Consider the following 17,063-nt stretch of genomic DNA (forward strand, 5'->3'; position numbering starts at 1 on the left):
AGGGTACAGATGTGATATACCCCCCCCCCCCCTTGGCGAGGATAGAATTTTTAGCTCATTTCGAAAATCGCCAACGTTGACGATAAAACTTTTTCCGGTAGCCCTAGTAACCCTGCAGAATATACCTGGGAAGTACAGATGTGAACTAATTCTTTTCGCACGTGTGTCCGTGGAGGTAGGTGCACATATGTTCCGCTCTTAGGGGGATTTTAATTTGAAGTATTTTTAAGTTGAATACTCTAAAATAAAGTTTCAATTTAAACTTTATTTTAGAGTATTCTTCTTATTGTTACTTTTTTCTGTTAATTTATTTGTGCTTTATAATTTAAAATGAGTTCTGTTTGCAGTGTTATTGAAAAATATCAATTGAAATTTATGAATGAGTCATCTTTTAATTTTTCGTCAGGTCGTCCAACCTTTGGACGTACCGGAGTGTTAAACAGATTTTTTATTTACAAATTAATTGAAAATAAGGATGTTTTTTTAGAATTTTTGAGGGAAATTGGGTTAATTCAAAATGAAATGTTATGTTCTAGATGTAATTCCGTAATGAAAATTAAAGCAACAAAAAGATGTTCAGATGGGTTTGTGTTTGTTTGCAAAAATGTTATCGGGGGGAAAGTTTGTGGTAAAGAAACAACAATTAGGTGGGGTTCATGGTTCAGTTTAAGTAAATTAAAATTAGAAGAGATATTTTTGTTGACATATGAAATAATAATAGGAACAAAGAGTGCAGATATTGAAAAGCAATATTTTTTTTTCATCTCATACTTTAGCAGATTGAAGAAATTATATAAACGAAGAAATTTCAAATTATGTAGAATTAAAATCCGAAAAAATAGGGGGGGATGGGAAAATTATTGAAGTAGATGAATCAAAATTTGGAAAGCGGAAATATAATTGGGGTCACGCAGTTGAGGGACAATGGGTTTTTGGGGGGGTTGAACGGGGTTCGGGCAGAATTTTTTTGGTTGCTGTTGCGGAAAGGGGGAGGGAAACTTTATTTCAAGCCATAAAACAGTGGATATTACTAGGTACTACAGTTTACTCAGATTGTTGGAGGGCTTATGATACATTAGGGGAAGAGGGATACAATCATTTAACAGTGAATCACAAATTGCATTTTGTTGATCCTGTTACTGGCTGCCACACAAACACGATTGAATCCACATGGAGGCACGTAAAAAGTAGTCTACCAGCATATAACAGAGGGGGGGATTTTCAGTGTTATTTAGTGTATTATTTGTTTAAAAAGAATTGTGAGTATAAAAATGAGGACATGTTTATAAAATTTTTAGAAATAGTACGTGACGTTAATTGGGCAGAATATCAAATTAAGCAAAAATAAGGATTTTTTTTTTGTCAAAACTAACACAGTTTAATAATTTTAACGTAATAAAAATAATAAAAAAGAGGATAATTTCCGTAAGAGCGGGACATATGTGCACAGCCTGATGCGGGGGTGGATGGAAAAGAATTTAAAAAAGAGGTAAGTGCACTTACTTTTAAGTATTGTGTTCTTAGATAGTTAGTTTTTGATATCTTTGTTACATATATCGCGATGTTTATTGTTGTTTTATGTTCTTTTAATGATTGTCTTCTTAATGTATTTGTTGCTCAGTTCTACTCTTAAAAATGCTGAATTTTATTAATAAATCTGCACAATAATGGTGCATATTTCACACTTAAAACTGCGTCATTATTGTACACTGAACGGAAGGAGCCACCTTTGGGTGTCTCCATGAAAATATACATAACTGTGACCATACTCCGACTGTAATGTATATTAACAGTCGGAGGGATAACGGACCGAGCGGAGAGAGGTCCTGGCGAGCCAGAGGTCTCATAGTACTTTCGTAATGAGACCGAGGCAGGGCCGGCGAGCCGAGGTCTCATTACGAAAGTACTATGAGACCAAGGGCTCGTATCCCGGAGAAATGATGAAAAAAAAAATTAATGCATTAATTTCGACTTGTAATTAATACAATAATTTATTTCATTGTATTTTAATATGTTTACAAAAAACCCCGGCCCTGTACATTTTTGAAGCATATATTCGTGATGTTTTTTGTTGTGCTTTTATACTGTTTTTATATATATTGTGTTCTGAAGTGCTTTGATCATGTTTTTTTATCTGATTTTTTCCTGTTGGCGCTAAAAAAGCATCGCTAAGAACGATGTATGACATATGTTGTCATACATCGTTTTCTTGGCGACGCTTTCTTGGCACCAACAGGAAAAAGTCACCAAGGGTGGGGTATATCACATCAGTTCCTCCTCTCCCCCTAAAATAATACTTTATGCTATTTTCGGTAAAATGAAGGCAGAGAAAGCAGTTATGTGGCAGTAATTTTTCAAAATTGAAATCATAGAATTAATTTTTAATTATCTTTGGTGACATTTGGAAAGAGCGTTGGTAGAGGTTCTCTTCTAGGCAGGGGCAATTGCCCCTCCCTGCCCCCTCTGGCTATGCCCATACTTAAGGGGTCCAGTAACAGCGCTTCAAGCTTCCCTGCCAGACCTGGGTTCACTGCAATTGAGTTAGTTGTTCATCCCTTCAGTGGGTTGATAAAATGAGTACCTAACATGCTTGGGAACTAAACCCCCGTTCAGCTGACTGCCTAACCGGAACATCTACCCAGCATCCCAGAGCCTTTGGTCAGGAAAATTGGTCCCCTAAATGCATGGGTGATTTAATTTTTATTGGAAAATGACAGCTAGAGGGCACCTTTTTTTTTTACAAAAATTACAGAACAATAGGTTCCTTATTTCTTGATAAATCTAAAAATGTGAATTTTTGAAGGTGTCCCAATATTTTTGGTGATGTACCTAGTGTATAAATCTGCTGGTTCAATAGATATGCTTGTGGTCCTTACACCAGAGTACCATAGTTAATTTTATATCCTGAGTTAAGGATGCATTCTCACAAGTAGCTCCCCCCCCCCCCAAAAAAAAAAAACGAGATACAAAAGCAATGGAAAATCAAAGCACTATACTGACCATAAATGATCTCGAACATTCGAGCGAGAGGAGTCCGCCCCCACCTCTCTCATCCTCGACAGCACTCGAATCACGTTTCCGTCAACGACTCCGACAACTTTCTGAAAGGCCACCGAAGCTATTGCAGAGGCAGAATACGGACCAATCCCGGGAATAGTCTTCGAGAGCTCTTCTACTTCCTGTGGCATCGTTCCATCCATCTTCGTCACGAGGAACTTGGCTCCCTCATGCAGTCTACGAGCCCTGGAGTAATAGCCTAGTCCCGCCCACACTTTATAGATGTCTTCCAAGTCCGCCGCGGCCAATGTTTGGATGGTGGACCATGTCTAACAAATGCAAAAGGTAAAAGAAAAATAAGAGGAACAGGATTAAGATGCCTTCTCATCAACCCAGGTTTAAAATTACTTTTAGAAAATCAATTAAAAAATTCGTAAGTGCCTGAGAATAAGACTGGACTCATCAGTGGCAGAAGTTGGAAGTCCCATGGAAAAGGAGAACAGTGGTTACACACCAAATCTTAAAAGTGAAAAACAAAAAAAAAAGAGGAATTGAGGACGAGAGAAATTACTTAAGGCCAAAAAACGAAAAACTTTCAGGACAGCCAAGAAAATGAAATTACCTTTCCAAGGCATTGCATTTAGTGAAAGTGTATGTATGTAACTCAACACAAAATGCCAATTTTTATACATTTCAAAATACAAAGATTTTTAGATGTTGAAATTTCAAGATTTTTTAATCAAGTCTCTAGAAGTCAGCTAAAAAAACAAGGGACTTCCCCTACACTTCAGAAAGAATGCAAATAGTATTGTACTGATTTAGTTCAGTGTGATAAAGTGTTCTTTTCTTAAATTGTCCATCCCTGTCTCTTTTTTGATCAGCTGAAACACTAACATTGCTTAAAGAAGTTGAGCCCAACCTTCAGTTCACAGGCCCTATGAGATTGCCAAAGTCAATCAATGTGGGCTATTGTTTTGTTCAATGTTACAAACAAAAAGTATGATAAGTCACAATATCAAATTTGGAGCCACATATTCAGATATTGATCGAAAACATGCAAGCTTTGCATTAAGAAAATAAACTTCAAGCATGGGTGCTCATATGGTGAGGGGGGGGGCAAGTGGGGGCCAAGTCCCCCAAAGACTTTAGAACTTCCTTGCTTTTAGTACATTTTTTCTTTGCAAAAATGTAAAAACAGTTCTTCTCCAGTCATTAATGAATAATTTATTAAAAATGTCAAACTATCAATAACTCTAATCTGTACTGAAATTGGTTTCCATGGGAGAAATATCTTGCTAAACCATGGAGAAAACACAGTAGGCGCCGCTTAATGTGATCACTTTTGGACAAATATAATATGATAACAATACCGACTGATAACAATAACCGAAAAGAATCCAGGAAACGCAAAATAATGATTTTTTTTCCAATTGGGCAGTTCTCAAAAGGTGGGAACAAAAAAGTTAACTCTGAGCAATTTCAAAAATTTTCAAATTTGACATCAATTTTGCTTTTTTTCTATAGTATGCATACCTAGAACACAATATATGAACATGAAAAGACAGCAGGTATTTGTAAAAATTGTTAATTAGCAAATTAAATCAGCAGTCTGTAGGTAACAGATTTTGGACATCATCTTAATGTAAGTTTCACCATTTTTGACAATTGTTAATCTGATTTTTAACTTTTCCAATGAAAATTTTATTTACTACTTTTTGAATTCTGCAATTTAATAATAAAGAAGATATTAATCAAATACTTGAATGGCTTTACATACTGCTCTTTACATATAATGATAAATAAAGTTAAGGCTCTTCTATACCGTCCATCTTGGATTTCGACGCTAATGCTTTCTCTACGGGAAAATCTGCTACCTATGCAAAGCATAACACGAGAAATTACTGGAATATTTTCATGCGGTTTGTTTTAAACGATGGCTATGACACAGAACTAGATATGCGCTTTTTTATTTTTTCTGTAATTATTTTGAAATTTTTTTAATAGCATTTTAAAACTTTAAACGACTATTTTAACACGTTTGAAAAATGATATGGAAAAACTGAAAAAGGAGCGCAAGAGATTGAACTTTTCTCTTTAAAAACATATTTTGAGTTTGTTTCTGAGACAATTTGTTCTATTGATATTCTCCACGGAGTAAAGCCTTGTTTTCGAAAAATTGTGAAAAACTGCGAAAAACACGCCTTTCACCAGACCACACCCATTTCCTCCCACTTTGAGCTTTGAGGGACCACTTCCTCTTCTCCCCCCAGGGTCTTCAGGGTCTTGTCTGCTGCTTCTCCGTTCCTCCGCTCTACCTCAATGACAGGCAATAAATTACTGACTAATGATCATTCATTCCTTGTCGTTTTGTGTGTTGGTCTTGTATCTGTGTGACATCGACGAAATTCGTTCTAAAAAGAACAGGTTTTTTCTTCTTTCGAGTTCTATGCGATAAGTTTTTGAAATTATTTAGGTGATATATTTTTCAATGCTGTTTTAATATAAGTACCCCCCCCCCCGTTTAAATGTAGAAGTTATTTTGTTTGAAAAATCAGTGAAAATTACCGCATTTTATAATGGGAAAAAAATTTGAAATGCCATTTTTAATAATGTATTTCTTTATTAAATTATTAATTTAAAAAAAATACCGCCAAGTACAGTGATTGCGATTTATATCTCGATGTGAAATTTGCAAAAATATAAACCAATTCACATAAAATACACTAGCCACATTAGGGGAAGTGGCGAGTAAATCATGAAATTTCCCTCTCCTGAATGTATGTGCAAGTAGAACGAGATTAATCTGGCGATTATACATATTCCGCAGAGATTATTCAAAATGGAGTTATTTCCTTCAATCAAAAGTACTAATTTTTAGTCATTGAAATTGATAGAATAAGCAAAAAAAATTAAAAATAACATGAAGCGAGAAAAAAAACTTTCATTTTCCAGACGCTTATTTTTTAATGAATTTTTCAACATGTCCGATTTTGAAAATAAGACGGGGTCTTTGTGACGTCACAAATGATGTACTTAGGCGCATCTGTGTACTGCGTTTTCACGTTATTGTAATCAAGAAGCGAATTAAATATTGCGCTCTACGCTTGTTATCAACCATATCGTTGCCATTACACTTGAGTAAAAATGCGAATTAAATATTAAGCTCTACGAATGGCAACAGTGAATGGCATTTCATCATTTGTGATGTCATCGGCAGAAGCCGTAAATAATAAAAGTGCACCGATTAAAATAAATTTTTAAAATTATTAAAATTAGTCAAATTATTTAAAAAACGGTCAGATCGTATTGCCAACTCCAGAGCTCGAATACGCTACCTTGCGGTGATTAAACAATACTAAAGAAAAAGGTAAAACATTCCATTCCACGTGTTTTCTTTGGGGTAAATTACAGGCTTCAGACAGTTTGTGGTGTAATGTAATTTCAGAAGAATAGAAAAGAAAGCTTCCCACAAACACGATCAAAAATTACTGTCATTTACTAAGCGTCAAAGCAGGGGAAATAGTCTTTACTAATAATAAAGCTGAAAGTCTGTCTGGATGTCTGGGGGATGCTGGTTGTCTGGATCTCTGTGACGTGCATAGCGCCTAGACCGTTCTGCCGATTTTCAGGAAATTTGGCACAAAGTTAGTTTGTAGCGTGGGGTGTGCACCTCGAAGCAATTTTTCGAAAATTCGATTTTTTTCTTTTTCTATTCCAATTTTAAGAACATTTTCACGAGCAAAATTATCATACGATGAACGAGTAAATTACCAAGTTATCATAACGTGGAACAGTAACATGGTGTAAGCCAATTGGTGAAAAATTCACCATACATTTTTTGTAATTATACAGGCGAACCATAAGACCTTTTAATTTTCTACTACGGGCAAAGCCGTGTGGGTACTACTAGTATTTAATATTTATCAACTATATTCCTTGACTCGTAGTGGTGAATATAATAAAAGTCCATAGCTTTACTAAAAATCAAGTCAATTTGTAAAGAAAAAATATTTTGCTTGACAATGTTCCAGAACTAGCAATATTAATTAAAAATAATCATCTCTTTCTGGAAGGATCAGATATATCACACACAGCAATGCCTTTGAAAATGAAGTTTAGTGAAACAGTTGGTAATAATTCTCTGAAAGTCATAGCAGAATGAGTCTGAATAGGTTATCTTACAAGAAAATGTTTTTCTTTAGAATATTGGCTTAGTTTGCTTTTTGATATGGAGGCTTTGTGTGTTGTGCATTTACTTTCAGATCTTTAATTTTTAAGACTTTGACATTATCTAGAATTCTAAATATGTAATTAAATTTGAAGTTCCGTTTTGTTTAGGTAAAAATTAAATAGTTAATAATAAAAACTTTTTTTTAATAGAATTAATACTATTATCTAATATACATTTTCCAAGGTAAGAAATGAAAGTAATGTACAATAATCCTAATTTATTGCAATATCCACGAAGAATAGGAAATTATGTGAATAAACTAGTAAATTTGACAAACATTACATTATGTATCATATTTACCAAGTCTATTGAAAATTATGAATAATCGTCGCTAGTTATATATAATCAACAGTTTGTTTCCGTTAAACACCACACGTAAATAAATAAATAAATAAATAAATATATATATATATATATATATATATTTGCTCAAAAAACGCCAAATGTGTCGCAAAGTTGGCGACAAAACTTGGTGACCAAAAGCTTGGCGAGAAATTGCCAAATGTTTGTATAAATTATAACACTACTTGAGTTTACATTGAATTAACATTGACTCCCGCCCCCCCCCCCAAAAAAGGTGTAAATGACCCCTTTCGGAACATCTGAATGAAACCAAAATGGGAGGTGCACAACTAGACCCCACTAGGAGTCTACGTACCAAATTTCAACTTTCTAGGACATACCGTTCTTGAGTTATGTGACATACATACGAACATACGGACGTCACGCGAAAAGTCGTTGTAATTAACTCGGGGAATGTCAAAATGGATATTTCGGGTGTTTAGGCACATATTCGTGTGTGGTTGGGTTGGAAAAAAAACTCAATATTCATTCGTGGGTGAGCAAAATGGAAATTAAGTCCGAATTTTGAGATAATTTTTTTTCGTGAATACAATACTTCCTTTTTTGTAAGTAAAAAGGCTTTAAAATCACCAGGAAAAAATTAAAAATCACTGCTAAGCCTAATGGAACAGAAATTTTAAATCAGAAAATTATCGTTTGCGCAATCTCATTTTAAAGTAGCGTTTAGAAGGTTGCCAGTTTTTTTTCTCTTTTGTGACTAAATAAAATTTTGTTTTCGTTTTGAGGTAAAATTTTCCCCTTTTGATTATTATTTGGCGATTTTTCTTTCTTTTTTTTTTTTTCAGGATTTTAGTTGTATTTATGGAGGGTTACGTTTAATTTTTTCGGGAACTTTTGATTTGCCGTTTTCTTTCTTTGAGAATGATTATTTCCACACAAAAAAATTGCAGATATTCCTGTGAGAGGGGGCACCAAATTTTGCCAGGGCCTGGGCATCACTTTGGGCTGAGCGGGCCCCATAGGATACTGGATATAATGAAAAGTTCTTTTTTTTTCCTTCTTTGGTTGGAGAGATTCCCCCCATTTGGAACATTTTTGATTGGTAGTGAAAGGCGCCTTTTTGACTCTGGCGCCGTAGTGTGCCTCACGACCTCGCACATAAGGACGGCGCGGCCATGGATCTACTATCTTAATTCACAATGGTTTTTTCGAACTCTTTTAATGTTTCATTTAAATAAAGTTTTTTTTTTTTACAATATCAATTTATCAGTCATTATAACTGTGAAAAAAAAGGAAAGAAGGAGACTGCGAACAAGAAAGTTCACTATGGCAATACTGTCATCAGCCAGTATCTATCTTTTTCCCAGATAATTGTTTTTTTAAATTTTCATATTATTTTGTGTTCCTCCTATACTCAAGATGGAAAGGGATCACATTTGATTAATCCAATTATATATATATATATATATATATATATATATATATATATATATATATTCAAATTCATGCATTTTTTCCTCCCCTGTGACTTTAGAGCCACAGGTGAAAGTATTTTTTCTAAGAATCAACGAAGTCATGACGAATGCAGCACCTCGTATCAAAATGCTTCTCCTTTGAAGATTGTACATATTTCAAGAATTATCATTACTTTTATTTTCGTCTTGATCATTTGCGCATGCTCACAATCAAAAAACTCTATTCACAATTTACAATGCATTTTCCGAACTCTTTTGATGTTACATAAAGTCGATTTTTGCAAAGCGAATTTGTCTATCTTCGCAACTGCGTGAAAAAGAAATGAGACTGCGAATAAGGAAAGTTGACAGCCATCAGCAAGTAATTTAGTACCTCACAACCTTTTTTCTTCGATCAATGTTTTTGGAATTTTCATATTATTTTGTTTTCCTCCAATACTCAAGGTGGAACAGGATCATATTTGATTCATTCAATTTCATGTATAAAGTGATGCTTTTCCGCCAGATAGCTATTTAAAACCCCAAGTGGAAGTATTTTTTCAAAGAATCAACAAAGCAATGACGCCTGCAGCACTTCATATCAAAATAATTCTCGATAGTACAAGAAGTATCATTAGTTGAACTTTCGTCTTGATCATTTGCGCATGCTCACAATCGAAGAACTTTATTCACAATTTACAATGCATTTTCCGAACTCTTTTGATGTTACATAAAGTTTATTTTTGCAATGCGAATTTGTCAATCATCGTGACTGCATGAAAAAGAAATGAGACTGCGAACATGAAAGCTCAGTACGGTGATACTGTCATCAGCAAGTATGATTTAGTACATCAACAGGGGCGGATCCAGAAATTTTTGTAAGGGGGGTCAAGTTTCAATGGATATTGTTATTATTCCTACGTAAAAAAGTAGCAGTTAATCAGGGTTGCCCATCATTCCATGCAGGAGAGCGTACCGCCTCATATGCTACGGAGTACCCCCCCCCCCCCAAGTCAAAACCCATTCAAATTACCTCCCCTCCCCCTAAATTTTCAATGCCACAGCCTGAGCCATGGATCATATTCCCTCAAACGTTCATCAAAAGTCACATTTCTTTCGGCAGATATGCTGGTCATGTCACCATAAGCTTTGATTATATGAGATAACATCTATAAATAGTAGGAAAAGGCACACATGACACGCACAACATGTGGTTTGAGGGGGAGGAGAACTGGGAAAAAAGTTAAGCTCATTAGAGAAATTTGCGCTTTTGAAAATGAACAAAGAAATCAAAATAGCAATACCTCAGTAAACAAATCCAGTCAATTCTTTGAATTATGACGCGCTAAAAAGAACTACCTTACAGAACCGAGCAAAAAAAAAAAAAAAAAAAAAATGTTGACATTGATTCCATGTACTATTTTTTCGGATGTAAAAAAATGAAGTTTAATAATAATCATAATGACATTCTTCTCACAGGGGGTGAGCTGACCCTTTGACCCTTACTTGAATTTCAGCATGAATTTCTATTTTAGTCACCCCTGAAAGAATTTTTAATACTGCATTCAGGTACATACAAGTTAATTATTGCGTTGTTTTTTGCGGCTGGATCTGCGTAAGTATCTCTCATAAGTTATAACTCAAAAATGGTAACCTGTAGAAGGTTAAAATTTCGTATGTGGGGTCTGCGTACGTTCCAGTTGTGCTATTCCCTTTTTGTTTTCAATCGGGTGTTCTAAAAGGCCTATTTACTCATTTTTTGTGGCTATCAATTACTTATTTCAATGCAAAACTTTATTGCATCTGAGACTGATCATTTGGGGATACATTGCCGAATTGGAGACCTACTTGGAAACAAATATGAGATGGCGAAACCGATTTTTGTGATTTTGTTATAGATTCCCGTTAAACCGACGGTAATTTTTAATTTTTCGATTTTTTTTTTTTGCCATCGGCCATCGGTCATTTTGAGAAAAACAATCGGCCATCGGCCATCTCTGAACAATCGGCCAACAATCGGCATCGGCCCATCGGCCAAAAATTGCCATCGGTCGAGCTCTAGTATAAAGTGATGCTTTTTTCCACCCAAATGGCTCTTTAAAACACTAATTGAAAGTATTTTTTTCAAAGAATCCAGAAAGCAATGACGCCAGCAGCACTTCATATCAAAAACATTCTCGATATTTCAAGAAGTATCATTAGTTGAACCTTCGTCTTGATCATTTGCGCATGCTCACAATCAAAGAACTCTATTCACAATTTACAATGCATTTTCCGAAATCTTTTCATGTTACATAAAGTTTATTTTTGCAATCCGAATTTGTCAATCATCGTGACTGCATGAAAAGAAATGAGACTGCGAACAAGAAGGTTCAGTATGGTGATACTGTCACAGTAATTTAAGGGTCACAGTACTCTTTTTCCTTGATCATTTTTTTTTTTTTGAATTTTCATATTATTTTGTTTGCCTCCAATACTCAAGATGGAACGATATCAATTCATTTGATTTCATGTATAATTTTTTCTCACCTTTTGCACTTTGTTTCCCCACTTTGGATAAACAAGTCTTCTCGTTTGCGTACAGCAAATGAGACTGGGAACAAGAAAGTTCCTCATAGTGATAATTACTTCGGCACATAAATTGAGTGCCTCACTGTCTCCCCTTTCGAATAATGCTTATTTAATTTTGTGTCTTTTGCAATCTATTTTTTCCTATAATTCTCGAGATTGAACATGATCATACATTTGATTCATTGAATCGATGCATTTTTTTTTTTCTCATATGACAGTTTTGAACTCTAAACGAAAATCTTTTTCGAAAATATTAACAAAACCATGTTCCTTCCCTTTTTTTTAGGAAAATCTTTTTTCTCGTTTCATGATTGATGGCAATCTTTTTACAATAGCGTTTTTGTTGGTACACGTAAATATTTTTCGAGACGCTTTCATGATAGATAACGTTTTTCATTTGTATACTGTGCTACTGATATTGTTTAACGCCACTCTATTTTCATAAGGAGTTTTATTAATTTCCTACTATGTGAACAAAATGTTTAAATAACAGAGAGTGTCAAACTGAAAGAAAAAAACATTCTTTGCCTCAAGATCAAGAAATCAAATTTTTATGATACGGAAATTCCTAAATACCACTTGCTGACTATTTTAAACCACTGTACGTTTTCTTACACTTTATTCATTCTTTCGAAGTATATTTAAACCATTAGAGTTCAATTACTTACGTTTTATTATATGCATTGGTAAAATTTGTGAACATATAATTTTTATTCTTTTAACAATACGCTCAATGAATTGAAATTATCTTAAAATGTTGATGAATAGGCACATCGACGAAAGTTTGAATTGAAGTAGGCTTTTATCCAAGAAAAACAACAGTAAAATTCCCAATTTGCATTCAGAGCGTGATAAAGGGCTTTTGTACGCAGTAACATGGCTTTTCTCAGATTTAAATCAAGCGTTGATTCTGCATGCAACTGTCAAAAATACTAAGCTCTGCAATAATCTGCTTTTAGTATTACTGAGAGGTGTCATTTCATTCTAATTATTTAGTACACGTGTATAAAAAATGAAAACCTTAGTGGGTATTTATCAGTGGCGCACACAAGGGTCCAGGGGGTCAGGACCCCTCCCATAGGTCTTGCTTTTTCCCCCGATTATTACGATTCTATATTTTGTGCGTGAAATAATTTCAAACAAAGGTAACAATAACTTCTGTTTTAATAAGTGAAAAAATAAAACCCTCATGTTAAGAGATTTTTTAAAATAATGTGCACTTAGCCTATGAGAAGAAGAATGGGGATTATAAATGAATACACAGTAATAACTACGTTTTTAGTTCTGTGATTACAAATTGAAATGAGATCCTTTGAACTTGAATTCATTTTTTAATTATGAGAAAAATAAAAGCGTAAATTATTTAACTTCTGGTTATTTCTTTACTTAATGCTAATATTTATTCATTAGCTTATTTTTTACTGTTTTTTGTTCTCGGGAATCGATAAAATCAAGTCAATATGTTTGACGGCGTAATAATGGAATGAGACTTTCGACCTTGGACCCTCCCTTTAAAAAATTCCTGTGCGCCACTGGTAATATGGTATCCTTCTGATCACTAAAAAGACAACAGCATTTTTTTTTTCTTCCTGTTTTCTATCGTGCCAACATGTAGATTCGTCAGTTTCTTTCTTTCCTCTTTTGATGCGCAGAAAATTCATAGACAAAACAAAAGCATAATTTTCTAATTAAAAACTGCACAGAAAATCCTTGTACAGGGCGTGAGTGTTTTCGAAAGATTTACTCTTTATGCTTTTTTTATTAATTGTGACATTCATCAAACTAGCAATCAGCAAACCTAACTACACAACTACCAAATGTTTTTATTTTATGCTCACACCGACATCCGCAGAAATTCTTCGACATTTTTCTATGATTGTTTTGCTTTTCTTTTCAAGAATAGTTTCAGAAATTTCTGTAAAAAGCAAAGCAATCTTTTATCGATAAAGTTATAAAGATCATCAGTGTTCCGTTCGCCCCCTCCCCCTCAATTATATATTGAAAAATACATAAATAAATGAACTGAACGAATAAATAAAAAAAAATGAAGATTATGCCGCCCATGAATTGCAAAACAAATACAGAATTCGATTCGAAGAGTAAATGTAAAGAATTGTCCCGCGATTCCAAAGTTTTCAAGTAAAAGTGAGAAGGGTGGTAGAATAGAATAGGATTCTTTTTTCTTCACCCTCATACTCGTCAGTTCTTTCCGCTACGCCGATCTGTTGTCGTGGTGGGAAATAGGCCGGAGGGGGGGGGGGACATGTTTTGGAACTAGCTCTCTGCCCTCGTCCGACCGCAAAAGGAGTACCGATGGGGACAGCTTAGATTTACGACTGTCCTTTCAACAACTCAATGATTGACGTTGTCCATCATGAAATCTGACCAATTAGCAGTGCAAAAAAAATCGAGTTAGACCCTCCCAGATACACCCCTTGTGTTGCCACAGATTTCGTGTTTTCGTCGAATCTGATTTTACGGAGAGGTTTAGAAGAGCCTTAAGTATAAGTTTTGGAATGATTTTGAAAAAGCTGATGAAAGGTAAAAAAAGCTTCAAATTAAAAATAATACAAATGTAAAAAGTGACATCAGTTTTAAAAATGAATATATTTTTTAATATCATAAAAATTAAAACGATGTCTAAAAATAATTATTGAAAAAAGAAATTCGTATTTCTGTTTGGAGATCTTTAAATTATGTTTCGAAAAGAAAGAGAAAAATAAATTCTAAAATAATAAAAGCGGGGGAAAAAAAATTGCTAGCGCAGGTGATAAAGTCGCCAAAACTGGTGCAGCTGACGAAAAACTACATTTGCCAAACTAGAATTCCCCTCTGGTAACCTTTAGCTTATCGTACACTGTGTTGTCGCCAACGGAGTTTGCTTGGCGATTTTAGCGCAAAATGGCTTTCGTTCGATCATAACCAGCCATGTTTCTACTGTAATTTATGTATTGTTCAATGTGTAACGTATTAATTATGCAAAATACCAATGGATTAAAGAAAATAACATTATAATAACCATTTTTATTGAGGTTAGAAGACAGTGGATGATCAAAAATTATGAATAAACAGACAGAATTATCGGCATCAAGATCGTAACGCGATTTGGACATCTCACATGTATGTTTAAGAAAAATCATTTTTCTTCTAAGATACTGCATAAAAGCTTATGAAAACACTTTTAAACAATTAAAAATTGATTCTCAGGATCGATAAATACCTTTAAAACGAAAACATCATATACTTAGTTCTCAAATAATAGCATTGTAAAGATCGTAACTTTTGGACATACATCAAATTTCAAACTTACTTTTTTCTAAAATCGTTTACAAAGTAAATAATCTGTCTTTACTTTTGTTATTTGTGTCAAATATTAACAAAAAATTATTCAGTGTAAGATTCATACCTTTAATTTTTTTTTGAAACGTATGGAAATAATTAAAAAAAAAATTTTTTTTAATGGTACATTTGCTCAGTTAACGTTTTGGTATGTCCAAAATTGTGCCTTTTAGCAAAGAAAATATTTTTTAAGGGCATTTGAAGAGCAATTTTTTCATAATTTATGTCAATTCTTGTCTCTATACAGTATTATAATTTAACTCAAAAATTTTTGAGTTAATTAAAATGAAAGTTATTTGGTGTTGAAGATTCAAAGTTGAGGCCTGTGTTTGCTCCCACCTTTTGAGAACTGCCCAATTAAGGTGCATTTATTTTGGCAACCTCAAATTAAAATCGGTGACTCAACTAAATGCACTTTCAAATTATAAATTAACAGAATGGAAATATCTGAATTATAAAAAGTTAAAGCAAAATTATGCAATTTTTAATCATATAGTAATAGGTGAAGTAAAATATGACCGTTTTCACCGACATTCGTAAACCAGTTTCAAAGCACATTCAGCTTTTCTATCTTTTCCAGCATGGTTTTGCTTGTTGTTTAAATTTTAATTTAACTTCGCTTTGTTTTCAATCTCGACACAATTCTTTAATAGTTTACAAAGCAATGGCAACAATGGAGGTTCTACATCAATGCCACGTCCAGCGACTAAATTTTTTAAAGTGCAACAGAAAGTTTTCTTAGGGGGAATCAGTGGTCACTGGGGGCAAACTTTCTGTAGCTTCATTCCTAGAAAAATTTTGAACTGCTATTGAAAACCACAAAATACTACACAGAAAGTTAGTCTCGTCAAAGTTTGACTGTGTATTTCTGTTAATTGAGGAACAATAACGGGGGAAAAAATTGAAAGTTTATGAAAAACTAATAACAATAAACGAAGAGGCTGATTACAATATCCGACTTTTTCAACGTGTGTTAACATACAAGTGTTCCGGAACTTTGTGATTCCGATAACATTAAGCGAATAATAACATTAACCATGATCACATTAAGTGGCGTTTACTGTATCTGAACCATCCCCTTAAAGTTTTGCATATGGGCGCCCATGATTTTAAGTAATGATAACAATAGTTCTAGTTTTGAAATTTTTTAAGCACCTTAAAGTTTCATATCTGCCAGTGAGAATCATCACAATTTGAGGTGCTTCCCTTGGGTAAGAAAAGTTGGACACATTGTATCACATGTTCATGCCAGGGCCCGTGTCAAATGTCCGCCGCAATGCAAATGCGATAAACTCGTAAATTCAGCAGAAAAAACTCTGATCAGGAAATTTTGATCAAAAAAAAAAGGTTTTCCCTCGATCCTCAAAATTATTAGAAATACTGCAACAAAATAAAATGCCGCCAAAATTGGGAACTCAGTGCCTTATGCATGGTTATGAATTGTTTTATTTAATCTTAAGTGTATAATGCATATTTAAAATATAAATAATAAAACATTTGCATTTATATTTCATAAAATGCTGTTTTAAATTATGCTTTGTTTTTTCATTGAAGTTTTCTAACAAAAACATTAAAAATTCACCATTAATTAAGTCTTTGCCCAAAACTTTTGGAATTAGGCTAATTTGTTGGCTAGCAATTTGAAATCCCTCACGCAATTAATAACTAACCATGACATTTTAATTTTTTTGAGATGCCATATTTTTACCTTGATCCATTTGTTAAAATAAGGTATGACTGTTGCGACTTGCGTTTGCTGCAGCATCACTTCGGAAACCCAAACAGCGTATCCTCTGACATTAGGATCAACTTCAGATGCAGCTATTGTCCGCCAAGGCAAAACCCGTTGATTTGCATCGTACCAAGATAACAGTTCTTTCCGAATTTGTGTAATAGAAGTTTTAGAGAAGATATGCTTGGAACAAATGTTCATCGACGCTTTCAAAGAAGACTTCTTACTCTTTGTTTCTTTTACAACTCTTTTACGTTTCCCAGCCATTTGGAAATCTTCATGGATCCTACTGTGCGCTGAATCAAAGTTTCTTTTTTGACTCAGATACTATTATTTCTAAGCGATAAAATCAATTACATATGTTAGAGTAGAAATTGCTCTAAATTTTTATGTTTACGAAAATGCCGCCACAAATGATTTGGTGAGATAAGAGAGC

The 17,063-nt window shown here is 34.0% G+C and overlaps 1 protein-coding gene across 1 annotated transcript; it reads right to left on the minus strand.

Moving 5' to 3' along the window:
* Positions 1–3,000: 3,000 nt before the first annotated feature.
* LOC129233078 (adenine DNA glycosylase-like) lies at positions 3,001–17,018 on the minus strand (the record flags this gene model as incomplete). The annotated part of the gene is made up of 2 exons (XM_054867144.1): positions 16,604–17,018; positions 3,001–3,326 (listed from the first exon to the last, which is right to left on the minus strand). Coding segments are annotated over exons 1-2 (617 nt in total), but the record flags the coding sequence as incomplete, so codon positions are not given.
* Positions 17,019–17,063: the final 45 nt, after the last annotated feature.

The sequence above is a fragment of the Uloborus diversus genome, unplaced genomic scaffold, assembly GCF_026930045.1.
Source record: "Uloborus diversus isolate 005 unplaced genomic scaffold, Udiv.v.3.1 scaffold_1558, whole genome shotgun sequence".
In the NCBI taxonomy this organism is placed as follows: Eukaryota; Metazoa; Arthropoda; class Arachnida; order Araneae; family Uloboridae; genus Uloborus; species Uloborus diversus.